At 52.2% G+C, this 23,842-nt stretch overlaps 11 protein-coding genes across 11 annotated transcripts; 4 read left to right on the top strand and 7 right to left on the bottom strand.

The window, feature by feature from the left end:
• Positions 1-193: 193 nt before the first annotated feature.
• Positions 194-3,630, bottom strand: N7510_008284 (putative DUF814 domain protein; the record flags this gene model as incomplete). Its single annotated transcript, XM_056980209.1, has 3 exons — positions 194-3,415; positions 3,468-3,536; positions 3,598-3,630. 3 exons carry the CDS (start codon positions 3,628-3,630, stop codon positions 194-196), a joined length of 3,324 nt encoding a protein of 1,107 aa, XP_056830418.1.
• Positions 3,631-4,966: 1,336 nt separating this feature from the next.
• Positions 4,967-5,636, bottom strand: N7510_008283 (coatomer subunit zeta; the record flags this gene model as incomplete). The annotated part of the gene is made up of 3 exons (XM_056980208.1): positions 4,967-5,207; positions 5,273-5,545; positions 5,590-5,636. The coding sequence occupies 3 exons, from the start codon at positions 5,634-5,636 to the stop codon at positions 4,967-4,969; spliced, it is 561 nt and encodes a 186-aa protein (XP_056830417.1).
• Positions 5,637-6,068: 432 nt separating this feature from the next.
• N7510_008282 (uncharacterized protein) lies at positions 6,069-8,040 on the bottom strand (the record flags this gene model as incomplete). The annotated part of the gene is made up of 2 exons (XM_056980207.1): positions 6,069-7,342; positions 7,395-8,040. The coding sequence occupies 2 exons, from the start codon at positions 8,038-8,040 to the stop codon at positions 6,069-6,071; spliced, it is 1,920 nt and encodes a 639-aa protein (XP_056830416.1).
• A 751-nt stretch (positions 8,041-8,791) lies between these two features.
• N7510_008281 (60S ribosomal protein eL30) lies at positions 8,792-9,229 on the top strand (the record flags this gene model as incomplete). Its single annotated transcript, XM_056980206.1, has 3 exons — positions 8,792-8,827; positions 8,884-9,078; positions 9,134-9,229. 3 exons carry the CDS (start codon positions 8,792-8,794, stop codon positions 9,227-9,229), a joined length of 327 nt encoding a protein of 108 aa, XP_056830415.1.
• A 530-nt stretch (positions 9,230-9,759) lies between these two features.
• On the top strand, positions 9,760-10,706 carry N7510_008280 (60S ribosomal protein uL16; the record flags this gene model as incomplete). The annotated part of the gene is made up of 3 exons (XM_056980205.1): positions 9,760-9,804; positions 10,025-10,200; positions 10,256-10,706. 3 exons carry the CDS (start codon positions 9,760-9,762, stop codon positions 10,704-10,706), a joined length of 672 nt encoding a protein of 223 aa, XP_056830414.1.
• Positions 10,707-11,322: 616 nt separating this feature from the next.
• On the bottom strand, positions 11,323-11,630 carry N7510_008279 (uncharacterized protein; the record flags this gene model as incomplete). The annotated part of the gene is made up of 2 exons (XM_056980204.1): positions 11,323-11,487; positions 11,538-11,630. The coding sequence occupies 2 exons, from the start codon at positions 11,628-11,630 to the stop codon at positions 11,323-11,325; spliced, it is 258 nt and encodes an 85-aa protein (XP_056830413.1).
• A 426-nt stretch (positions 11,631-12,056) lies between these two features.
• On the bottom strand, positions 12,057-13,009 carry N7510_008278 (Dyp-type peroxidase; the record flags this gene model as incomplete). Its single annotated transcript, XM_056980203.1, has 2 exons — positions 12,057-12,433; positions 12,454-13,009. 2 exons carry the CDS (start codon positions 13,007-13,009, stop codon positions 12,057-12,059), a joined length of 933 nt encoding a protein of 310 aa, XP_056830412.1.
• Positions 13,010-14,043: 1,034 nt separating this feature from the next.
• On the bottom strand, positions 14,044-16,546 carry N7510_008277 (fungal specific transcription factor domain-containing protein; the record flags this gene model as incomplete). The annotated part of the gene is made up of 8 exons (XM_056980202.1): positions 14,044-14,551; positions 14,603-14,703; positions 14,767-15,307; positions 15,359-15,807; positions 15,863-15,998; positions 16,049-16,240; positions 16,340-16,453; positions 16,494-16,546. The coding sequence occupies 8 exons, from the start codon at positions 16,544-16,546 to the stop codon at positions 14,044-14,046; spliced, it is 2,094 nt and encodes a 697-aa protein (XP_056830411.1).
• Positions 16,547-17,227: 681 nt separating this feature from the next.
• N7510_008276 (sugar porter family MFS transporter) lies at positions 17,228-19,175 on the top strand (the record flags this gene model as incomplete). The annotated part of the gene is made up of 7 exons (XM_056980201.1): positions 17,228-17,664; positions 17,717-17,798; positions 17,849-18,108; positions 18,161-18,619; positions 18,684-18,695; positions 18,756-18,888; positions 18,939-19,175. 7 exons carry the CDS (start codon positions 17,228-17,230, stop codon positions 19,173-19,175), a joined length of 1,620 nt encoding a protein of 539 aa, XP_056830410.1.
• A 741-nt stretch (positions 19,176-19,916) lies between these two features.
• Positions 19,917-21,386, top strand: N7510_008275 (sulfatase family protein; the record flags this gene model as incomplete). The annotated part of the gene is made up of 1 exon (XM_056980200.1): positions 19,917-21,386. The coding sequence occupies one exon, from the start codon at positions 19,917-19,919 to the stop codon at positions 21,384-21,386; it is 1,470 nt and encodes a 489-aa protein (XP_056830409.1).
• Positions 21,387-21,603: 217 nt separating this feature from the next.
• N7510_008274 (sugar porter family MFS transporter) lies at positions 21,604-23,333 on the bottom strand (the record flags this gene model as incomplete). The annotated part of the gene is made up of 3 exons (XM_056980199.1): positions 21,604-21,969; positions 22,019-22,729; positions 22,818-23,333. The coding sequence occupies 3 exons, from the start codon at positions 23,331-23,333 to the stop codon at positions 21,604-21,606; spliced, it is 1,593 nt and encodes a 530-aa protein (XP_056830408.1).
• Positions 23,334-23,842: the final 509 nt, after the last annotated feature.

Raw genomic sequence — 23,842 nt, 5'->3', positions numbered from 1 at the left:
GCCTCCCCAAGAGGCAACCACTGGTGTTTCTACCTGTGTACTGGCGAGAACCATTCAGTGTGCATTCACATGACCCCTTCATATAGCAGCTATTATTCATGAGCTTTCTCTCTTGCTTTACTCGGAGATGTGGATAATCAACACCGACATCATGCATGTCTATCGCTTCTATCAGTGGTATAATCCCCTCTCTCTACTTCTTCTTCCCACCTTTCCCTCCCTTGGCACCGCCACCTTTGCCGCCTCCCTTGGCTTTACCTTTATCACCTCCGCCCCCAGCTCCTGCACCGCCAGGTGTCATAATCCGCACTTTGCCCACGGGCATGGTATTAATGACCTCCGTGTCCTTCCAGCCCTTGATCAACTCACCCTCGCGCGCCCGCAACCGCTCTGCGTCCGCACGAGGAACACCGGCATCCTCAGCGTGCTCCTTCTTGACTTTGCCAGCGGTTGTTTCTGATACCCACCGGCCGATAATCTCTTTGACGGCCTTTCCCTTCTTCACTGTGCCAGGTTGTAGCTTCACCTTGTACTTGTACCGCCCTAGAGCAGCCCATGGTGCACAAACTGGAATAGCGGCAACAATCTCGTCGTCCGGAGTAGGTGTTCCGATCAGAGCTGGGATCCAAGATAGATCTGCAGCTTCGGCCGCGGCGGTCTCTTCGTCGTAGTCGTCCGCGCCTCCCTCAGCAAAGAGAGCCTGACGCTTTTTCTCGGCTTCCGCAGCACGCTCATGCTGGGCCCGACGTCGTTGTCTCTGTGCTTCGACTTCTCGTTCCCGCTGGGCTTTGGCTTCGGCTGCCTGGGCCGCCTTTGCAGCTTTACCCTTGTTCGTGCCGAGAAGTCGGAGTGCCAGATCACGTTCTTCGTCGTCTTGGTGTGCGTACTTGGCAGCAGCGCGCTTCTCCTTCGCTCGCTTGCCTCGGGTGGGAGCTGTCCGGGGAGGTGGTGGCGGTTGTGGGTCAACAGACTTGCCCTGTCGTACAGAGCGTCTATCGCGTGCAGAAAGATCCTTCAGATCTCTGGGTTGAGATGCGGCATCTTGTTCAGCCACCGAGGCGGTTTCTTCCTCCTCAGCATCTTCTCGGTCGACTCTTTCCTCTTGCTGCTCATCCAGTTCTTGATCTTCATTTTTTCCACTCTCATCATCAGATTCGGATTCAGATTCCCGAGGAGCGGACAGAACTTCAGAATCACCTCGCTGCAGGGGATTTCGAGCCTGTTCACTTCCGTCATCTTCGCCTTCGCCGGACGCGTACTCTTCATCCTGTTCATGTCCATTCACATCGGCTGCAGCGTTTATCTCCTTCGAGGGTTCTTGTCCGGGAGGCGAAGGTTCGTTGGTTTTCGCAGCCACATATGCCGCCTCTGCGACATCAGGTGTTTCGAATTGCTGTGTCTTATGATTCCGAAGGCTTTCCTTGCTGATCTGGAACATGACTGCAAACCCAAGGACCAGTTGCGAAGGCGCCAAGAAGTTCTTCTCGCCCTTGATCTGGAATTCGCCTGTCGGCAAGATTCCGCCACCTGCTGCTGCCGTCTTGGACACTTGATGGGCATATGCCCACCAAGCAGACATCACGGCCTTGGAATCCCATGCTGTCGAGGTGGCGACGCACAGATTGCCCGCTTGAGACAGAGTGCTAGGAGGGATTGGCGCATCCACATTCTGGGATCTGTTCTTGACAACCATAGAGGTCGCTCCTGCTAGGTCTGCGTGCACAAAAATGTCGCCTTTGTTCAAGTAGCGCCGATACAACAGCTCACTCTGCATGGCGTCTCGGCCCCTGTAGAAATTAGCAGATGTCACAATCAGAATGTTTAGATAGACGAACCCCAGAATCAAATAGCCTTCCGAAGAAATGAAGAAGATAAATTTCTCAAACCAAAACGGCGTCCTGGCCTGGCGCAGAACCTGTTTCTCCTGCTTCAGGCTCCGCTTGAGATCCGTCGTTACCTTCTTCTCGTGACTCTTGAGTGCCTTCTGGGACGACTGTGCCGTCCTCTGCTGCTTTTGCGAGGCCACCTTCTTCTGCTCGTAGTACTGCGTTGCATTTGCCCATGGAGTCAGTCCGAGATCGATGTCGATCGATAGCATCCGAGACTCAGTCTCACGCCTCTGCTCTTCTCTTTCATCGTCATCGGATTCAGACTCGGACTCATCGCTCGAGGCAAGCTCGTCGTCATCTTCATCTTCCTCCTGGCCCACCTCGCCGAGGAGCAACGTGACGGTGTTTTCGTACAGCTTGAGAGGCAGCTTGATGCTCTGTGCAACTGGATTGCCTCGTCCCTGCTCCATTTCAATCAGGCGGGCAATCTCACCCCAATCCATGCCCTGTGCGATCAGACCGTTGACAGCGTCCATCGCTTCTTGGACGCGATAGACATTGTCTTGGATCGCGTCCGCCTTGCGAATATGGAGCTCCTGAGCATCTTTCAACGCATCGATCCGCTTTTCATGTTCCTTCCGCACGGACTCCAGCTTTCGCTTCGCTGCCTCTTCTTTCTCGGTCAGTCTCGACTCTAGCCGTTGGGATTCTATCGACGAAAAGTACTCGTCGACGGTCGCGTTGAAACGCTCAAATTCCAATATCGTAATGTCCGGGTTTCGTTCGAACTGCCGCGGCTTGAAGGGATGGAAGTCTTCATAGAGAAGGCCCGGGGTTTGCGACGTGCTCTCTCCCTCTGCACGGGGTCGAGAGTCTTCCTTGGCAACAATATAGCCGGGATGACTGTCGCCGACATTGAAGCTCTCAGAGACGCGCTGCGCTTCTTCCAAGACTCCTTCTAGTCCGCGAAGTAGACCTTCATCCTCAAGCACCCGGTCCAGCGGGGTAGCTGGATCGAACTCCTTCACAGCAAAGGCATGATCCAAGAGCAGTGGAGGGTATTCCGGGAAACCTTGCGACAATGCTCTTCTCAGCACCTCTGTTGCCTTCTTCTTCGACTTTTTAGGGGCGTTGCCCTCTTGGGCGAAGAGTTCCAGCGCCTTGTTCAGCGTGTCCTTCACCCGCTCGCGAGTGATCTCGGGAACCCCGCCGTAGTTCTGCTTATTGGTCACCGTGTATTGCAGCCCAACCTTGGTCTCCTCCTGGCCCTCTCCCGCGGGCACCTGGCGGAACAAGGCAAGGATTGTGTATTCCCGGTCCGTGAGAATGATATTCCCGCCGGCGAAGAATTCGAGGAACATGTGGTATGCGCCATCGCTGAAGGAGAAATCGATGATCCGGTCTGTTCCAATCTGCGCGATGCCTGTGATCCGGCGAGACTTGAGGAACTTGCGCATGCGGGTCACGAAGAGCGAGGGGGCGGTCGCGGCGGTGCGGGAGTACTGCGTGACATGGGTGCGGAAGCCGGAGTCGACTATCAGCTGTCGGCGGTGGTCGGGTTTTGCGAGTTTGAAAAGGAAGATGCGCTGGTCAATGATCAGTGTCGGCTCATAATCCAAGGGGGGCGATTGGGCGAACCGATGACAGATCGTAGATGTTGGACACGCGCAGGCTGACCAGCTCGGCGGCCAGTTCCTGGGTGATCACCTGCAGTGGGTTGATTGGGTTAGTCTTGTCCTATGTAGGAGGAGTAGGGCACGGTTAATACCTGCACGTCCAATGACGAGAAACGCTGCTTCATGTTGTGCAGGCCGGGAGTTGACAGAGAGAAAGAAAGGGATTTTCGTGGGTGACGTATGCGGGGCTAGTGGAGTATACACTCCGGTATACGATCATTCAGCAGTTTATATTTCATACACGACATTGTCGAGACTGTAGAGAGATCTCCAGGTTTTGCAGAAGAGCATTTCGATCCTCGAGGGAACCAACAGTCCTACGCGTAGTCTCATCAACTGGTCGAGTCCCTAGAGAAATTCTATGTACTCGCCCCCAAGTCGGACCCCCGGAAGTAGCAACGAAGGACCTAAGTCCAGATATGATCCACGTGGATTTCATGTCCTCTTGTCTTGACCTTTGCTTGGTTTTCGTACTTTGCATCGTTCGCGATGCTGGTATGGACGTTGCGCGGGCAAGCCTGGGTCACGGGAGTTGGCATGACTGCCAATATTGACGACTGATTCAACCGCCCTTTAACTCGTCATTCAGAAGGTACCCATATCGACCAAGTTCTCTCCACCCAGGACGTACCCAGAAATCACACCATAGAACCACCAGTCAAAAGCAATATATCTCGATCGCAGAGAACGGACCCCTAGTTGAAAGTGTGTATCGTGAATCCGTATCGCTCGAACGCCAGAACTCTCTAAACTTTTGCGAAGATAAAACTGCCGCCGAAAATTTAAAACGTAGCAAAACAACTGATGGCCATGATAGCCAGTAGCGAGCGGTTGTGCACAAATTTTGACATTCTCCTCTTGGTAGCGGGGCCCTGCTTTTGTCCACTCGAACTCGGACAGCTATTCTCTCGGACTGTACGGTATAAGGATACGGCAAGGCCAATACATTAATCATCCCATGTTCTTACTATAGATCAACGATTCTCCCATAATTGGTCCATGAGTTCCCGATAAAGGCGTACATATAGTTATGCATCCATGATATATAAATATACAGGGAACTAGGGGACAGCAGAGGAGGAAGTGCGGAGTGGAAAGGGAGAAGAAGGAAAGAAGGAAAGGGCAAGCAGGGGAGCTGCTTATAGAGGGAAGTAGTTCCACTGCCTCAGGTATCGACCCAGGTCAACAAGCAAAGCATACGCCATCAATGGGGACAACCTTATGAATGAGGTATGTATGTATTGTTGTTCATTGCAGGCATCAGCCACCTATTTTTTGTGCCACATGCATCAATGCCAGAAGCCACAGCAGAGTCTATAGAGTCCAGTCCACCAGCAGGTCAGTCAAACAGAGAGAGAGGACCATCGTCACCACCAAACCAAAAGAACCAAAGAAACAGCACGCCAGGACCAGCCAGGAATTAAATTAAACAATGCTCCAAATGAAAGAAAACAAGCGGGTCTACATCTGCCGCAACTGCTCGGCCAGACGCCGCTTGCCAAACTCCCACGCATTGAGCAGGCCCTGTTCCGAGAGATCGATGTTCTTCATATTCGGGGCGTCCGCAGCCGGTGCCCGACTAACCCGCGAGGCGATCATGACCGGGTCAGTCTCGAGGATGATTCCGTCGTCAACGATTTCGTCAATGGTCAGGGAGACGAGATCGTAGTTTTCAACGATGGTGCGCTTGTCGGTGGCGCCCCTGTTTCTGCAAGTTAGTGGATTCTCTTTCACACTGGACAGTGAACATAAAAAGGAAAGACATACTTGAACAGAACGCCTAGGGCATCGCGCAGAGATAGCACGACGTTATACAGCAGCACCTCGTTCTCATCGGCGCTCCCCACCACGTACAGCATCACGTCGCTTTCCATCTTGAACACGACGATACGGTTATCGTACAAAATAACGTCGCTGGCGGACTTGTTGGTCTTCTCCAGCAGGCCCTTCTCGAATGCCCGCTGCTCTTTCACCGTCTGGTAGGGATTGGCGCCTGGGTAGTTGGTCGCGTTGGGTGCGGCGCCCGCGGGGGATGCGGTGCTGAGTAGTATTTGGTGAAGATGCGCGACCCATCATCGGCCGACATGACCAGGATGGCATTGACGGAGAAGAGAGACAGAGGACCAGGCATGGTGACGGTGTAAGGGGAGGTATGGTTGTGAGGGTTGGAATTGTTGATGCTGTCAAGAGCCACACTGGCCGCAGGCGGAGACGGGTGAATGTTGTTCCGGAGTAGACACACTGCCCACCCAGTACACACCCATCGCGCGGAGTATGAGAACGAATACCACTCAAAACAAGGTAGACAGGTATGTTTATAGTGATGGGATAACATTATTCAATAACTAGTCTGGTATATCAATAGAGAATAGCACGTTGATTCAAAAACAGTAAAACATAACTCAGTCACCTCCACCATCCAGAGGCGCCCATTACAAGAAAGGCATGGATCGCGTTATATGTGCATCACAAGGGGGTATGGTAAAGACAAATGTAAGACCACATCAGATCATCCAGCCCGGGAAGAAAACAGTCATAAGAGAAAATCCGTATCATCAACCGCTTACGACGGCGGGGCCTCCTCCAGGTTCGGCGGTTTGTTGAACCACGGGATCCAGCTGCCCCGGTTGGCCTTCTTGCGTGCGGCCTCCTCTTCCTCCAGCCTGGCTGTTTCGCTCACGAGCCGCAGGGGCCGCAGTTTGTTCTGCGTCATCACGGCACCAGGGTAATTGGTCATCCCGCTGCTGGAACGCGGCGGGCTGGAGGTCGCGCCAGTCGAAGCAGTATCAGCGGCGATATCACTGGTAACGCTGGGCGAGCTGTTGTGGCCGACCCGATCGGGCTGGCTGGACATCGACGGCGCACGGCTCATACTGGAGATGTTCCCAGGGGCTCCCGGGAACATACTCTGTCGGGAACCGGGGCCCAGGGCAGTAGGGCTGGTCGGCCCTGTGGAATGGTTGCCGCGATACATCTGACCAACGACGGAAGCGGCGTTCGGGTCGACTTGCTCTGATCGGACGCGGCGGTGGCTAGCTCGGACGGACGAACCGCGGAGGGGAATGCTGGGAGCCGTATCGGGGTTTTCGTTCGTGGTGGGCTGGGTGATGCTAGGAGGAGGCATCATGCTGAACGGGCGTGATCGCGGCGTGGAGCGGGGACCAGCGACAACCGACTTGGCCCGCTGCAGCAGCGTTTGACCAGAAGCCTCGTCCTTCTCCGGGGGGGTCGGAGGAAGCTCCTTATCACTACCACTCTTTCGGTGGTCCCGGCCAGCCGCCCCTTCCTCCTCATTCTTGTCCAGAATGTACTCAAACCCGTCATGCTGCAGCAAGCGGCTAATAATGCGCTCGATGTACAGCGTCAGGGCCTTGTTCTGGTCTTTGAGACCCTTGATCTCCATTTCTGCTCGGCGGTTGGGGTCGATCTCAGGGCCCTCGTCCACAGACTCGAGCTCATCCGCCAACGAGCCCATGCCACCGGTGTAATCTTTGCTCTCTGGATGGGCATCGCGCATGAAGTCGCCTTTCGTAAAGTCTCCAGTCAGAGTCTTCTCGCTCAGGAGCAGTTGATAGCTCTCGTTATCCTCCATCAAGCGAGCATTAGCCATGCGCGCTTCCAGTAGATCCTTTTCCAATTCTTGCTGTCGGCCCCCGCCTTTGTTTTCCATCTCGACGAGCTTAATCTGGGACTCGGCTAGTTCCAGGCGCAAAGATTCAATCAATTTATCTTTTTGCAGAAGAAGGTTCGAATTATTGCGGGAGGGACTGCGCTCGAGCTGCGCCGAGGGAGCAAATTGACCCTCGAGGTCCGGCGAAGCTCTATTGCGGAAACTGGCTGCAGCACAATGTTAGTAACTATAAGCTGGATCGGCGAATAGAGCACATACAAGATCGGGAAATTTGGCGATCGCCTTCGGCATTCATGCGCCCATCCTTCTGCGAGATGGACTCCTTCAGGCGCTGAATCGTCGCCTGCATTTCTTCCTCTCGGCTCGCCTGCTGCTCCTTCTCTTGCAGCATCGCATTTCGCTCCGACTCATGATTTTGTTCCATCTCGCGGATCTGGCGGGCCTGATCCTTAATCTCGTTGTTCAGCGTCTCGACCCGGCTATCCCATTCGTGGGCCTGATCCTCCAGCTTCCCCTGTTCGCTGATCGCCTCGTCCAGGCGCATTTGTAGAACACCGAGTTGTTTCTGGTATTGATCCGACGCGGTCTCCGCCTTCTGTAACTGCTCCCTGAGCTCGTCAATCAGAGCGGCATTCTGGGCCCGCACCTCCTCGTCCGAGGGGTCGTTCGACATTCGCGGGACGTTCGACATGCTGAGGTTCGATCTGCCGGGTTTTCTCGCAGCGGCGCGCGCAGAAACGGGAGTTGAGCCTCTGTAGGAAGGGGTGCGGTTGAGGCCGTTGGGAGTGGCACTTGGCGAGCGAGCATGGCCTCGTGTGGTGGACCCGTTGGTCGAGGGCGGATCTGCGGCCGATGATTTGTTGGAACTGCCGGGGGTTCCAGGCTTGCGAGGCGTCGCTGACATCGTACAAGGAGAATAACGAATAAACGGAAGGTCGTGAAGAAACCAAAGATCCCTGTGACAATGGCTGTCAATCCCGTGCGATTCGACGGCTGTCGGGAGAGAACAGCGGAAGGGGGATAATAGTAATAGCGGTCAAAAGTGGACACCGCGTGTGGAGAGGGTCACTCCTGTCGTGTATATGAGGAATGTATAGTGGCAGCTGTCAGAGATTGAATGCGTGCCACATGGCTGATCAACTCCAAAGGATCATCGAAGACGGGAGGGTATCTGAGACCAGCGTGGAATCGAAGGAAGTGTGCTGTTTGCAGGCGAGGATTGTTTTTCTGGGCGAGGAATGCGGGAATCCCTTGCTGTATCTAAAAATACTGTATCGTCACGACAACCAAAAGGGGCGAAGTGCGGAGGGAGAGTTCGGAGCGGGCGGGAAAACACGAGAAAGGCGTGGACGATGCAGAAGAACCTAGCAAAGGAAAATGAGGATCTTGAACCGTCTAGCTGAGGACGGATCATGTCATATCATGAAGGAATGTTTCAGGGTCCCTGTTATCCCGGCCTGAGGCATCCTCGGTTTCATCTAGGTCATGTGATCTGCCCGTGACGGAACGGAACAACCCACTTTCCGGGCGCCCACACAACTCTCACCAAATCTTGTCGTCGGTCGATTCCAACCATCATCCACACCGGCCGGAGCGCACCCTTTTCATTCCACTCCCACCGAACCGAAGTCCTAGACGAACTTCACAGCGCAACGATGGCCCCCAAGAAGAGCAAGAAGGGTTCCGACAACGTGCGTGCAATTGTTTCTACTTTTTTCTTTCTTCGAGGGTCTAATCAAAATTCTAGATCAACTCCAGGCTCGCCCTGGTGATGAAGTCCGGTAAGGTCACCCTGGGTGCTAAGTCGACCATGAAGACTCTGCGCTCGGGTAAGGCCAAGCTGGTCATCATCGCGGCCAACACTCCTCCCCTCCGCAAGAGCGAGCTCGAGTACTACGCCATGCTCGCCAAGACCCCCGTTCACCACTTCTCGGGCAACAACGTACGTTCCGAGCGAATTGTGACCAGGCAGACAATGGCTAACTGAAATTTAATAGATCGAGCTGGGTACCGCCTGCGGTAAGCTCTTCCGCTGCGCGACCATGGCCATCCTGGATGCCGGTGACTCCGACATCCTCACTGGTACCGTCTAAGCGGGTTGCTAGGGGACGGATGCTGGATCGGAGTATGTGCTGGTGATACCGGTAGGGATTCAAGGCGCATATGAGATAGTGATGACAAAAATCAAAAGCCATTTACTTGGTCTGACTCGTTCCTCGTAGTTGGGTGTGTAAGCGTGCTTGATAATCCAACGAGGCGCAGTTTTAGATGACTGTGTATTTCGTTCCGTGACTCACTAGCTCAATATACGGCCCGGATGCAACGACTCGTATATAAGAGTCATCTGGTCTGCGATAGATCGTCCGATACAAGACGAGTCCTCTCTTCGCCCAATTCAGGATTAGGGCTTTCCTCGTAGGGTTTTGCGCCCCCTGTTCTCCACTCTGATTGGCCACCGAGGCAAGTGGCGCGCTAATCCGCATTGAGCGACATAAGCGAAGCGGATTATCAATCCACTGATTACGTGATTCCTTTTCTTTTCTCCTCTTCGTCCTTGACCAGCCGATCTCCCTTCAACCCACCGTTCGCAGGAAGTGCATTCGACCTCTTTCCCGCACTCAAAATGGCCCGCCGTCCCGCGAGATGCTACCGCTACTGCAAGAACAAGGTGCGTTCGGAAATGTCGCATCGTTAGGAGATGGACTGGAGATGGTTTTGTGCGGATGACGAAACAGGGTGGTTGTGGGTGTGCCATCGACCGGCAGCATTTATGACTGACGAGTCGCGGTGCATCACGACTGCCGGTTTTTGTCGTTTCGGCGAGCCTGATCTGGAAGATTTTGGAGGGCCTTGCATGGAAACAATAGCTGACTGAATCTCCAATCCAGCCCTACCCCAAGTCCCGGTTCAACCGTGGTGTTCCCGACCCTAAGATTCGTATCTTCGATCTTGGTCGTAAGAAGGCTTCCGTTGACGACTTCCCCAACTGCGTCCACCTGGTCTCCAACGAGTACGAGCAGCTGTCCTCCGAGGCTCTCGAGGCTGCCCGTATTTGCGCCAACAAGTACGTGACTTCCCGTTCTGTCCGATCTTGGATTCCTTTCTAACAAACATAATAGGTACCTCGTCAAGATCGCCGGTAAGGAAGGTTTCCACCTCCGTGTCCGCGTGCACCCCTTCCACGTCGTCCGTATCAACAAGATGTTGTCGTGCGCTGGTGCCGATCGTCTGCAGACTGGTATGCGTGGTGCCTTCGGTAAGCCCCAGGGTACCGTCGCCCGTGTGAACATCGGCCAGATCATCCTGTCTGTCCGCACCCGTGACGCCCACCGCGCCACCGCCATCGAGGCCCTCCGTCGCTCGATGTACAAGTTCCCCGGCCGCCAAAAGATCATCGTCTCCAAGAAGTGGGGTTTCACCCCCGTCCGCCGCGAGGAGTACATCAAGCTCCGCCAGGAGGGCAAGCTCAAGCAGGATGGTGCCTACGTCCAGTTCCTGACTGGCCACGGTCTGATTGAGCAGAACATGCGCCGCTTCCCCGAGGCCTACGAGAACCTGTCTCAGGCTTAAATGGATGATGGATGGATTCAAGATATGAAGTCAAGAGCGAAAAATATCATGTTCTTTTAAATTGTCTTCCATTTTCCAGTCCCCCAACTAGCTTGATATCAGTGTCGTGCCAATGCAACGATGGGAAGTTTAGGGTTTATTTGATCTGTAGCAAAAGTAACCGTAAGCAAACGTTCCGTGAGTGCCTATAATGTGTGGAGCGTTTTCAGTAAACTCTACCCACTTGGAGGTTATTCTCTGCTACACTGCTCGAACCGTACTTGTTTTTATTCCCAACTCGAATAGTAGGACATGGATATAAAAATGGTCTTAGTTGGATGTTCTGGCTGTTTTGACAAATGAGGTAACTAGTGCATTGGATATATATCGACGACCAACCTTGAAACTATATCACCATCAAGACAAGGAGGAATATTTTACACCGAAACCGATATTATTAAATCTGGAGTAACCTCTGCAAGGGAATACAATATTTCACACAGCAATATAGAAGATAAGAGTCGAACCTTCCTTCTAGGAAGGTGGTGCAGTCCCACACCGTTTCTCATGCAGTTGTCCCGCTACTATAAAAGAGAGAGAACAAATCAGCAAGAATTCTCATACGGAAGAGCATCGCTCAAATGATCAGAAGGAAATACATACTTGCTGCATCTTCTGCAGTACACGCAACCTTCAGACAGGTCGTCACTGCGGCTCGGAAAGCCGGGCTAGTGCAGGTGCAGTGGTAGTCGACGACTGAAGCGCAGCCAGCGACCAATGCGCCTTCGTCCAGACATGTCGCCTATAAAAGAGTTCGGCGTTAGCTTTTCCACCCCCTTTCTACTAATCTACTCGAAAGGGTTCACGCACGGCGCATGGGCTGAAGTCCTCAGCGAATGTGAGGGAGAGGAATGTTGCCAGCGGGAGGAAGATGGAGAGCTTCATGGTGATATGTAGTGGTACGTGGTTTTGCCTGAATATAGAGAAGGGGATTGAGAATACTTGAGGACTGTGGGAAGTGGATTGTTGTGTTTATTTAAGGACGGACTTATTGTCCGACATTCCTCGTGTCAAGGGTCATGTAGGGTAAACAAACTACTTTGTCGGTGTCAAGATCACCGCCATGGAAACCAGGAATGTGGCATCAGCTAGGACCGGTCCTGCTGAGTGTGCTGTTATGGATCGAAAGCCATGGGCAGTCACGCCACGGAGGTCGATGGCTTGACCGGCAGCACATTGACATGATGTCCAAACCAAAATGGACATCAGCTGTAAAAGGTCAACAACACTATGTTTGTTCGGGATTGTTCTGTTGACCTAATAATTTTAATGTTTACACTTGAATGTCTTCATCATTCCAATACCACATCCCTAGTCCGACCCAAGACTCGCCAGAAAAGTAGCTGACGGTGCAAAGAACGTTGTCCCCGTCAACGGCTTCGAGAAGTCCAGGATACGATCATGCAAACCGGGCGGATTCCCCACGAACATCCGCTCGAGCATCTTCTCAATCACCCATAGCCGCCGCGTATACCCGATGAAATAGGTACCGAACTCGCCCTCGCCCGGCGATCCGAAAGGCATATTATCGCGCAAGATGGAGTGCTCGCCGCCATTCTCATCTTCAATCGTGCTCAGCGTCTTGTGCGACTGCTGCTGTCCCTCCTCGGCATCGTCCAGCTCAATGTTCTCCAGCTTGGTGCGGCCGATGATTTTCTCTTGCTGCTCTGACGAGAGGTTCTTCCACCCTGGCAGGTCGTGCGTATACTTCTGTACAACAATGTAGCTCCCCCCTGGGCGGAGGTGTCTTCCTCCGCCACGAGAACAGAAGAGGGCACCGCGGGCCCGACGGGGTTGGCTGTGCCGTCGACGAAGCCGAGGAGGTCGCGAACATCGAAATACCGGAAGCCCACGGTCTCGTCGACGACGGTCACCGCGGCGCCCAGCTGGTCCAGTAACTGGCGCTCGAATTCAAAACATAGATCTCGCCGGTCGGAGCGGATGTGGAACAGTAGATCGCCGGGTGTCGAGACTGCCGTGTGCGTTTTGCCCTTGAACTCGCGGAAGGGATGTAGCTCCGCTGGACGAGGGCGACCGGTCAGTTGGTCCCAGATCTCACTGCCAATTCCGACCGTGCATGTGAATTTGGCATCGAGATCGCGAATGGAAACATTCTTGGCGAGACTGTCCAGGCCGGCGAGTGTGGACTGTACACTTTGGATGGCGTCCGGCTTCCTGGTAACTGATAACACGAGGAAAGTTGCCGAGCGTGTGAGGGGCCCATCAACGCGCTGCGGATCAATGGGAACTCCCTGGCTGCTCATTCTTGTTCTGGAGAATGTAGAGGATAGAGAATGCGTCTGTCTATGTGGCTGTCGGAAGGGGTAGTGCTGAAGGACGGGTCGACTCGAGGGTGGTCGATGTAGTTTATTGGCGACCGATACCGACGAAGATGTATATGAGACAAAGAATGCCCGAGGAATCTGAGGTGTAACTGAAGATCTGCGGCAGAATGTTTCGTAGGCAGAGTTACCAACCCTGTTCATGTTTCTGCCGCGGCAGGAGTATTTGGAGACAATCCAAGACTGATGAAGCATCAAAAGGATAGAGTGATTTTCATGACCGAAATCCTTGTGAGAGGGTGAGCAGTGTAAGAACCGGAGGTGGTGAAGTCACTGCCGGATCCGGCAGACCAATAGCTGCATCGGGGAAGCATACATGCCCCTCCCCTACCCCTCCCCCCCACCGCCACCTCCCTCTCCAAAACCCAATCTAATCGGGTCGTGTTTATGCAGTACCCGGCTTCTGACAAGGTGAAGCATTCCGTTGCCGAGATTTTAGTGCAGGCAAGAGAGCAGTTTGCCGACGAAGAGAGGAAAGGAAATTGCCTTGCCGAGGCACAAGATGCTATAGTATGGCTACTGTTTGTGTGCAGAACTGAGCGTGCATTGGACAGGTTTCACGGGGTAGTCAAGCGCATATACGCGATGGAATCGACCAACGCGGACCGAACCCGCGATCTTGCTGGCAGAGGTGATAAAACAAGAGTATAAAGTAACGAATGCGTAGACCAGAGGAATATCCTTCAGATCTTGTACTAGTCAGATGCCAAGAGGCAGTATGTAGTGAATGCAAATCTATTTTTATACGATGGCCAGTCATCCTTCTGTCATCCTCCCACCATCAATATGCGGCCCCCCCTCTCCTACATTGTAACTGTGAAATTGTGAAATACTGCCTGGTGGACAGGATGAATTCGTGTATTGCTAAACGAGCTTGAGACATTGTTCGCTGCTGCAGCCAACCCATGCCTCCGGAGCGACATATATCACGGGCGAAAGGTTCCGTGTCTTCAATGCTAGAAGGGAAACAGGAAAGGATCCACACCGCCAGACTGGCCATCTGTTAGATATTCTGCAGTCCATGGGGTTATCCCACCATTCAGCATATCCATAACGGCCATGTCCGCCGGATCCCAGGCGCCGCCTGACCCCGTGACTGGAAACTGTGATGAATTATTTCCGAGTGATAAAGGTTGATCCTCTTGCCTTAGCTGAGTAGAATACCCCTGGATTTGCTCAACTGACGGATGTGAAGGCGGATTTTGCTGGTATATCTCTTGACCAGAGTAATCTCGTCGGCGGCCTTGTGGATGATTATTCGTGGTAGACTTGGTTGAAGTACGCTGGCGATCAGATCTTGGCTGCAAGATCGCTGTTGAAAGTTCACTGTGGGTCGAGGGTGACAGGGATGCTGAGATTCCGGAATCTTTCTCGTGCAAGGCAGTTCGTGCCATGCGATAAATTGCGAGGGGGTTCAAAACATTTTCCGGGGACTCCTGGACAGGGGATCCTGGTATGGAAGGCCTGTTGTACGGGATTAATAGATTGAGTTGGAAGAACGGTTTCAGTGCATACATCTCGTCAACTGGCTCGGACGCGCTCCCATTGGTTGCCGCTCCTTGTGGAATGTGAGGCTGTATACCAGCTGCAATCATCATCCTGACCATCGAGAGGCACTTTAGAAGGTCCGTCAGCTTCTGTGCCACTGCAAAAAAGAGACAGGATGGCATAAAACCTACACAATATTCGGCAGTGGCCACCATAGGTCTCATTTGGAGGAGTCCATCAAGGTTCTTCTGAATTAGTGCTTTGGTGTCGCCCACCTCTCCTTGGGCCATCTCATCTTGCTTCATATAATAAAGCATGACCTTGGTGCTGTCATGGGCGATGATGCATAACCAGGTATCAGCAAGAGCTTTGATACCATGTCGCAAGGCCTCTGATATGACATTAGAGACTTCGCGGGCATTCTCATAGCAAACTCTACGGCAATGCTTGAGAAAGTCCTGCTGGTCAGGCGGAAACTCAACGTTTTTCCGAATGCGAAAGATGGCAGGCATCCCAATGCGATATAGGTCAACCAATGTTTGGTAGTAGGTGCACCAGAGAAGGGTCAGTGCACCGAGCTGCGACGACTCTCTGCGTGCGTAGATGGCATCTGGGCGCCATTGTAGGCTCTGCGGAAGGGAATATCGCCAGTTGTCGAATTCGGCTGACAGTAACAAGAACTCGGAGCCTGCTAACCAAGGGGGCCTTGCAATGTCCAGATGCTTCACATAGCTGGTATATGGTCAAAATTCAACGAAACCTGTCGTGGTTTGATTAACTCACCGTAAGACTTTCTTCCGCGAGCTGACGAGGCGAATGAAGTACGCTTCAATGCCCATATTCTGGGATGGATGTGGTGGAATGTGATTCCTTGGCACGAACCCCAGTATTTTTCCCTCATCCAAAAGTTCGGTGATGCAGGGGATCCCTAAGGAGAAATTGTGGCCGTCACAGGGGAGCTGGATCTTAAGATCTCGATCTTCCAGCAAAGTGAGTTGGTTAACACCACTGCCAACCCAGCTATCCATCACATAGCAGCTCCACATAAGACGCCGTCGTGCTTCATTTATTACTGCTGCTGAGGATAACTCTGCTTTCAGACAAAGCACATCGGCAGAATGCTCAAGATTCAGCTGCAATGCTTGAGACATTCGCGAAGTAATCCCACTGAGCATGAACGCACTCGCATAGCTTCCAATACGTAAATCATGGTCATAAAGGAGAATTGCAGTCTGCAATATCATTAAAAATGAGGACCACATAGAATGAGAACGGAATGTTTAGTACCATTAGCTTCTCGAGCGACAAGTCATCCAAGTCAGCAAATATTCGTACTTTTGCCTTTTTTGCCCACTGGTTCCCTGCTTCTAGAACAGCCTCAGGTGACAGACCATGACGAGAAGAATAGCCTAAGGCCAAGAATCTAATGATCCGTTAGCGACGTAGTAAAACTTCTGGGAAGTAGAAACATACTTTGCACCCAAAGCACATATAACATGTAGAAGTGATTCATTGTTACAACATGAGTCAAAATCGTCGTCAAGGCGCTGCATGAATGACGGTTTGTGCACAAAACCGAAGCAGCGAAGCGGATGTACATGGGCGAAGTATTCTTCAACAAGGGTGATGATCCTATCTTTATCGGGGAGTTCAGGAGCATGCATCCTGGACAAGTCAGTTTAAATCATAACAAAGCATCGAGTTGCGGGAAAGAACAAGGCAACTCCCAGAACATTGACACTTGATATGAGGGGTGTGGCATACCAAGAAATCGCATTTGCGGCGTCTTGCAGCGATGGTTGCGGTACATCAGTTTGGTTCTGCTGGATCTGCTGAGTTGAAGACTGTGTTTTATTCGGACGGGTAATTGCCTCGGGTCTGTATATGCAATTGACCCCCTTCTTGGAGCATCTCGTACACTTCGGCTGGCTTCCGCAGCACCGAGTCTTTGCATATCGGCATGGCTGGCATGATCTAGACACTCGCTGGCGGAGTGTGCCTGCCTGTGTGAATGCCCCATTTTGCCTTGGAGGCCTCTGTTCTGGATAGAGACGCGGCCCTTTGTTGCTTGACCCAGGTGGGCCTGGACAGTCTAATTTGAGGCGTTGGCAATTCGAACAAACGGGCCACTTCTCATCACACTTGACCTTGCGAGCCCTACAAAGCGCACATCCTGTCTAAACATCAATTCTTCGAACATAAAACGGCGAAAACTGTGTGAGCATCAAACCTGATCGTGATCTTCGTGATCCTGAAGGCATACTGGAGCTTCGCGATAGCTGCACATCCCCTAGTTCATCATCCCCACCCGCGGAAAGCATGATAGAGCATCCATCACCCGATACGCGATTGTGGGGTGGCATGCCTTGCGACGGGTGGTTCCAACAATGTCAAGACGTCGGAGGCATCGACTCGAGATCCGGGAATTGTGTACCGCCGATTGTGAGCTTGGACTTCCAGGAGGTATTTTCCCCCGCGGCACATTGGCCGCTTACTGGCCTAGTCAGATCTCTGCCGCACTAGCGGGGGCCCCGCTTCTCGGCGGTACGAATCCTTTGCGACGACCGAGATACGGATGTCGGCCATAAATCATTGGCACAGGGGTGAGGTGCTTGCAGACTCCAGGTGGAGCTTCTGCGTACTTAAAAGTACATGCATCCGGGGCCCCAGACGCGCATTGTGAAGGTGTTTTGCAGTGCAGCTCGTGGTACCCGTCGTCACCATGGGACTCCCCGGTTCAGCAATGTCTATCTCATTAGCGGGCTCGCGACCATCGGCGGCCTTATTCAGGGCTTCGATGTGTCCAGCATGTCTGCGATAATTGGCACGCCACAGTACAAGGAGTACTTCAACAAGCCCGATTCCGTTCTGCAGGGCGGTATTACCGCCAGTATGGCAGGTGGCTCGTTGCTTGGGTCGTTGGTCTCGTCGTGGACGAGCGATCGTTTTGGCCGTCGCGATTCAATGTCCATTGCGTGCATCATCTGGCTGATTGGCTCGACCCTAATGTGTGCCGTTCAGAACGTACCCATGTTGATCGTGGCCCGTATTTTCAATGGATTTGCGGTTGGAATGCTCACTAGCCAAGGGTAACAGACTTTGCTAGGTTATCGCATGCACAACTCATGCTAATCTTTTTAGGCCAATTTTGATCGCAGAGATCAGTCTTCCTCATCAGCGCGGTCGCCTCATATCTTTACAACAGTGGATGATTACATGGGGTGTATGTGACGGCCGAGTGGAACTGAATGGTCGAGGCTAACATCGACATAGATTCTGATCATGTACTTCATCAGCTACGGGGCATCCTTCATGAGCGGCTATGGATCTTTCCGTCTACCATGGGGTCTGCAGATGATTCCCGCGATTATATTGCTCTGCCTCCTGCCGATGATGCCGCGCTCACCGCGTTGGCTCGCATCGCAAGATCGGTGGGAGGAAGCTATTGAAGTACTGGCACGACTTCACGCCAAAGGAAATACGCTTCATCCTATTGTGGTGGCGGAAACAAAAGAAATCAGAGAGAAAATCGAGTAAGCTTCGTTCTGGAGGCATATCTATGGCAGCGTGCTGATTTAGTGGTAGACTCGAACGCCAATACCAGAGCACATCCTGGCTCGAATTGTTTAATTCCCGCAATATTATCCGCGTTCACTGTGGAATCTTCACGCACATCTGGTCTCAAATGTCCGGAACTAACGCCATGATGTACTACATCGTCTATATTTTCCAGATGGCCGGCCTCACGGGAAACACCGCTCTGCTGTCCGCATCGATCCAGTATATTATCAATGTGGTCATGACTCTGCCCGCACTGATATTCATTGACCGACTTCCTCGACGCTGGCTTTTTATTGGAGGTGCTTTAGCTATGGCAGTCCTTCAATTTACACAGGCAGGCCTCATGGCCTCCTATGGTCATGCTGTTCCAGGGGGTCTTCCTAACTCCCCAACCGTGACATGGAAAGTCACCAACGGCAAAGCATCTAAGGCAATTATTGCCTGTTCATATCTATTTATTGCGTGCTATGCGCCCACTTGGGGGTGAGTCTTGATTCTGTACTATTCCCTGAATTGTGAAGCAATGGGCTAACGTTACATACTGCAGACCTTTGGGATGGTGCGTTACACGACGTCAGGACCCGTTTTATTTCAAACAGTACTAACTTTCACGGAATAGGGCGTATCCACCGGAGATCATCCCATTATACATTCGCAGCAAAGCGGTATCACTCGCCACGTTCTTCAACTGGGCATGCAACTTTGCTCTTACCTTCTTTACTCCTCCAGCATTCCAGAATATCCAGTGGAGGGTGAGTACTAACCGTCAGCATCCGAATATTTGACTAAGTTTATTATATAGCTCTACTGTGTATTCGGCACCTTCTGTGTGGCAGCCTCCATCCATGTGTTCCTCCTGTTCCCGGAGACATGCGGCAAATCTTTGGAAGAAGTTGATGAGATATTTGAGAAACAAAGCATCTGGGCTTTCAAGGCCAGGACCGAACCAAGCAGATTTGCTGCCGATATTGAACAAGCCAAGGAGGATTTAAGTGCGGGCAAGATTGCAGCGAACTATGCCGAAGAACCAAAGGCATAAGCGGTATAATGATGTGATTTGCCAGGTAACTTGTTCTCTGAATACATAATACATAAGCAACACTGGAATTGTTGCCAGGATGCAATGGTTGTACTTTATATGTCAGTTAAGCACCAAAAAGCTTATGGGTATGGATGTCCTGTGCGTATTGCGAAAAGAAACAAAGGCGGGAAATAATCATCCCTGTGTGTTTATTTGAATGCGAAAGATTTCTGCAGATCCGTCCGGAAATAGGGGACCTAGATCATAAGATTAGTGTTTTTATACCTTGGAAATTCCTCAATTCTGTACAATCGAAGCAGATGTTGATACGACTTGCCATCTTTAACCGAGATCCGTTCCGACTTCCGACCCACCATCGGGTGCGGGGCTTGACTTGGTGCTATGGGCAATACAGGAGTGCGCACGCCATACTAGAGCTAAATTCATAATCTGATTTGTTTCAGGGAATCATCTGCATGCGTCAAATTGTTTTTCAGGCAGTAAAATTGCATCTACACCTGGCTTCTTGAAAAATTAGCATCTTCGTACTCGTTGCCTTGTTGGAAACGACACAAGGCTTTGCATACGACCAACCAGGTACAGGAGGAGCTACTTTAGCGATATCCGGCGGCCTATAAATGGCCGAAAATCCCTGGTTTAATAAGCTCCGGTCGATCCAGATCTATCAGAACTTATAAAGGCTGAAGTGGCAGCCTTTCCTCTTGCAAACAACCAACTGAGATTCACACCGCCGCCACCATGGCCAAGAGAAATATTCTTCTTATGATCGCGGATGACCTGGGTAAACAATTAGGCTGCTATGGAAACGCCAAAATCCAAACGCCCAATCTCGACCAGCTAGCCTCGGAGGGAACCAAATTTGATCAGGCCTTCACCAGCACAGCTTCTTGCAGCGCCAGTCGCTCTGTCATTTACACCGGTCTTCACACGCATCAGAACGGGCAGTATGGTCTCGCCAATGGCCGGCATCATTTCACCACCTATGATCATGTTGAAACGGCACCTGCGCTCTTTTCCAAGCATGGGTATTCCACCGGTTTGATTGGCAAGGTCCACGTCGGGCCATCAAACGTGTATCCCTGGGATCTGCGCGCTGAGAGCGATAGTCGTGATGTCGCAGATATAGCAGATCAAGCGAATGCGTTCATCAGGCGTTCCAGTGAGGAGGCGAAGCCTTTCTTTTTGACCATTGGCTTTATTGATCCTCATCGCGACCGTACCCGCTCGGGATTTGGAAATGATGGCCAGTACGATCCGCGAGTAAAGAAGATCGAATATTCCTCCTCGGATGTCGAGGTCGAGCACTTTGTTAATGATCTCCCGGGAGTCCGGTTCGAGTTCGCAGAGTACTACCAGTCTATCTCCCGCCTGGATCAAGGTGTCGGCATGGTCCTTGACGGACTGAAGAAATCTGGACTCGCAGACGACACTTTGATCATCTTCCTCAGCGACAATGGACCCCCCTTCATCAACTCCAAGACAACCCTCTACGACGCGGGTGTCTGTCTTCCGATGATAATGAAGTGCCCCGGCTCACCAGCAGGCGTTGCCAACCCAAACATGGTCTCTTACATTGACATCCTCCCCACAATCCTCGACTGGGCTCAGTACCCAACCCCACAACATCCAGCCCGACTCGGCCGCTCGATTCTTCCCATTGTGTCCGAGTCAACCAAGCTCGAAGACTGGGGCTGTGTTTTCGGCTCGCATACCTTCCACGAAATCACTAACTACTGGCCCACACGCTTCATGCGCAACCGCCGATTTAAATACCACCGCAACATCGCCTGGCGGCTCGATTTCCCCTTTGCCGCTGATATCTACGGATCCCTAACCTGGGAGGATATTCGCAACTCCGAGACTAGTCCTAAGATGATTGGGTCCAGGCCACTGAAGGATTACTTCTTCCGTCCCGCTGAGGAGCTTTACGATATCCAGGCTGATCCCAATGAAGTGCGCAATCTAGCTAAGGATCCTGAGTATAGCGCGGTTTTGGAGGATATGCGCCAGGCGGTTGAGCAGTGGCAGCGTCGTACCGAGGATGCGTGGCTGTATCGCGATGGTGTGTCCATGCTTTTGGTGAGGCACCATCTCGAGGCTGGAATGGATGTGCCGAATAGGTGGGACTTCGATGATGATCACCCTGACAGTAAAGATCTGCCTGCTTTTCCCAAGAACCTTCCCTGGGGAGCGGAGGTTGGGAGATAATTTTCAAAGTTTGATGTATTTAGCTTGGCCGTTCGCATATACATGTGTTTGACCAGAGTCCTAGGAAAATAAATGCCATTGCAAATCATGTTCTGTGTGAAAACACACATAATCAAAACCAGATGCTCTATCCCATCCATCTATCCCATCTATTGTACACCGAAATCAAAGCCCAGTCTATGAGAACCGTCTACGAATTTTAGCACTGCGCCAGCGCTCATACTTGTTGTTCCTGTTGTTCATGGCCATCGTTCTCCTGGTGAACCGGACCTTCCTTAGCCTCAAAACGAAATTCCTCCTCCTCGTCCTTAAGCTGCGCTTTCAGGATCGCATTGGCCTTCCAGACAGGCTTGCACTCGAACAGACGGTCAACCTTCTCCAGCGGGATACCGCTTGTCTCCGGGACAAGGAAGAAGGCGAAGAAGAAAGCCAGGAAGGACAGCGAGGCGAAAAAGAAATATACTCCGTAATGCATTGTTGCGAACATTTGCTCGGTGAATCGGGAGACGAGGAAGTTGAAGAGCCAGTTGCTGGCTGTTGTGGCGGCTTGCGCCAGGGATCGGAAGTTGGGGTCGAAGAATTCCTGTTTAATGTTAATGGACTGATCTTTAGTATATTATTAAATGACTTACTGAGTTGACAACCCACGGTGTGCCGTTCCAGGTTGGCGTGTACACGGCTGTCCATAGGTAGAAGAAGAAGATAGCAGCGATACCGCCGCTGCTGAGGTGGCTGCTAGGATGAGCCTGCGGCTTGGTGACACAGATGTAGGCGCCAATGATCCACATGCAGATCGAGCCCGTGATGGCGCCCCCGAGAAGCAGGTTTCTGCGACCGAGCTGGTCGACCAGAAACAGCAGCCAGATAATGGTCATGAAAGCCTTGACAACACCGAAGATACCGGTGGTCAGGCCCACATTGGCACTCGACACCCCGATGCTTGTGAAAATAGTTGGGGAATAATAGTTGATGGCATTAATTCCCGATCCGTTCTGCCAGAAGAACAGCATGCATCCGATGAACAGGCGCCACATCACGTTGTGACGGGTGGCGACTGCCTGGAAGGGTTTCCAGAAACCGATGCCGATAGTGACCCGCTGGTATTCTAATGCTTGGTCAATGGCTGCTACCTCCTCCTGGATGTAGATGTCTGTTGCATCTAGCTGGCGCACCCAGCAGAGATTTTGCATAGCCTTGTCTCGGTAGCCCTTAAGAAAGAGCCAGCGGGGAGATTCCTTCATCCAGAGGGCACCGAGGAAGAGCATTCCCGATGGGACGATCTGGATGGCAAATGGGATGATCCATTGCTCGTGGCTGGGGTTCATGTGCTGTTCAACACCGTACTATACAGTAGGGAAACTTTAGCACTCCTGTGAAAAATGATTCGGTGGGCAAGAAAACATACATTGATCCAGAATCCCAACAAGCCACCGATTTGCCAGCCCAGCTCATACATCCCGACCAACCGCCCCCGAATAGCGGGGGTGCCAGTTCAGAAAGATAGACAGGAATGACATTCGACGCGATGCCGGTTCCTAGACCAGACAGCACACGCCCAGCGTACATAATCCCAAGTCCTCGGGCATGATTCGCACCTAATTGCAGACCGCCACCGACGGTGAAAATAGCCGAAGCAAGGACCAAACTCCATTTGCGGCCACAGACATGCGACACGCCGTAGGTGAGCAGTGCCCCGAAGAAGGCCCCGGCAATGAAAAGAGACACGATATTTTCACTGATCATGTCTCGTTGTGCCTGCGTCGTGTGGGCGTTTGTGAGGTCGAACTCTTGCTCGAAGGACTTGAGGGTAATCGTAGTACCAATGAAGGCACTCGTATACCCGATCATGTTGGAGCCGCATGATGCAATAGCGGCGAGTAGGTAGATTCGCCAGTTGTAGACGGCCTTGGGCGTCGGCCGGTCCTCGACGAGCGCGAGAATGCCCATTGTTTGTGAGGAAAGGACAGCGATCAGGTGAGGAGGAAGGGGAAATTGGTGATGGGGCAAAAAAAAAAATCCTCAAGTCCGGGAGGGTGAGGAAGAAACGATGGGCCTTGGGGGTTCCTAAGTAATATTGACCACCTCAATGGATGCGTTCGTGTGGGTTTCCCTTTGAGCGAGCCCTCTCCACAAGTCATGCCGCGTCTTCCCCCATAGACTGGGGCAACATGGGGTTTGCAAGTGAAGCGATGATGCTTTCGCGGATTATGATGCCCTGCGGTGGGAACTTGGGCCGGGGGAGCGTTTTCCCCGGAGAGAACGTTCAGCCGGCTGGCACAAACGACGCGCAGTATATAGGCATGCTTGGCCTCCTACTGGAATTGTTGTGGCGCAGGTTTTTCTCGTCCGATGGCTCGGTGAACAGACTACCGTCTTGCAGAGAGATCCTGGCACAGGGTTTCGGGATATCGAGTCACTATCATACCACACTACTCTTCTAGCGAACTCGCAAAGTC

The sequence above is a fragment of the Penicillium lagena genome, assembly GCF_028827675.1.
Source record: "Penicillium lagena strain IBT 129212 chromosome Unknown utg000006l_segment0_segment0, whole genome shotgun sequence".
NCBI lineage: Eukaryota > Fungi > Ascomycota > Eurotiomycetes > Eurotiales > Aspergillaceae > Penicillium > Penicillium lagena.
The sequence above is the reverse complement of the archived record's forward strand: the minus strand, read 5'-3'. Positions and strand labels throughout refer to the sequence as shown.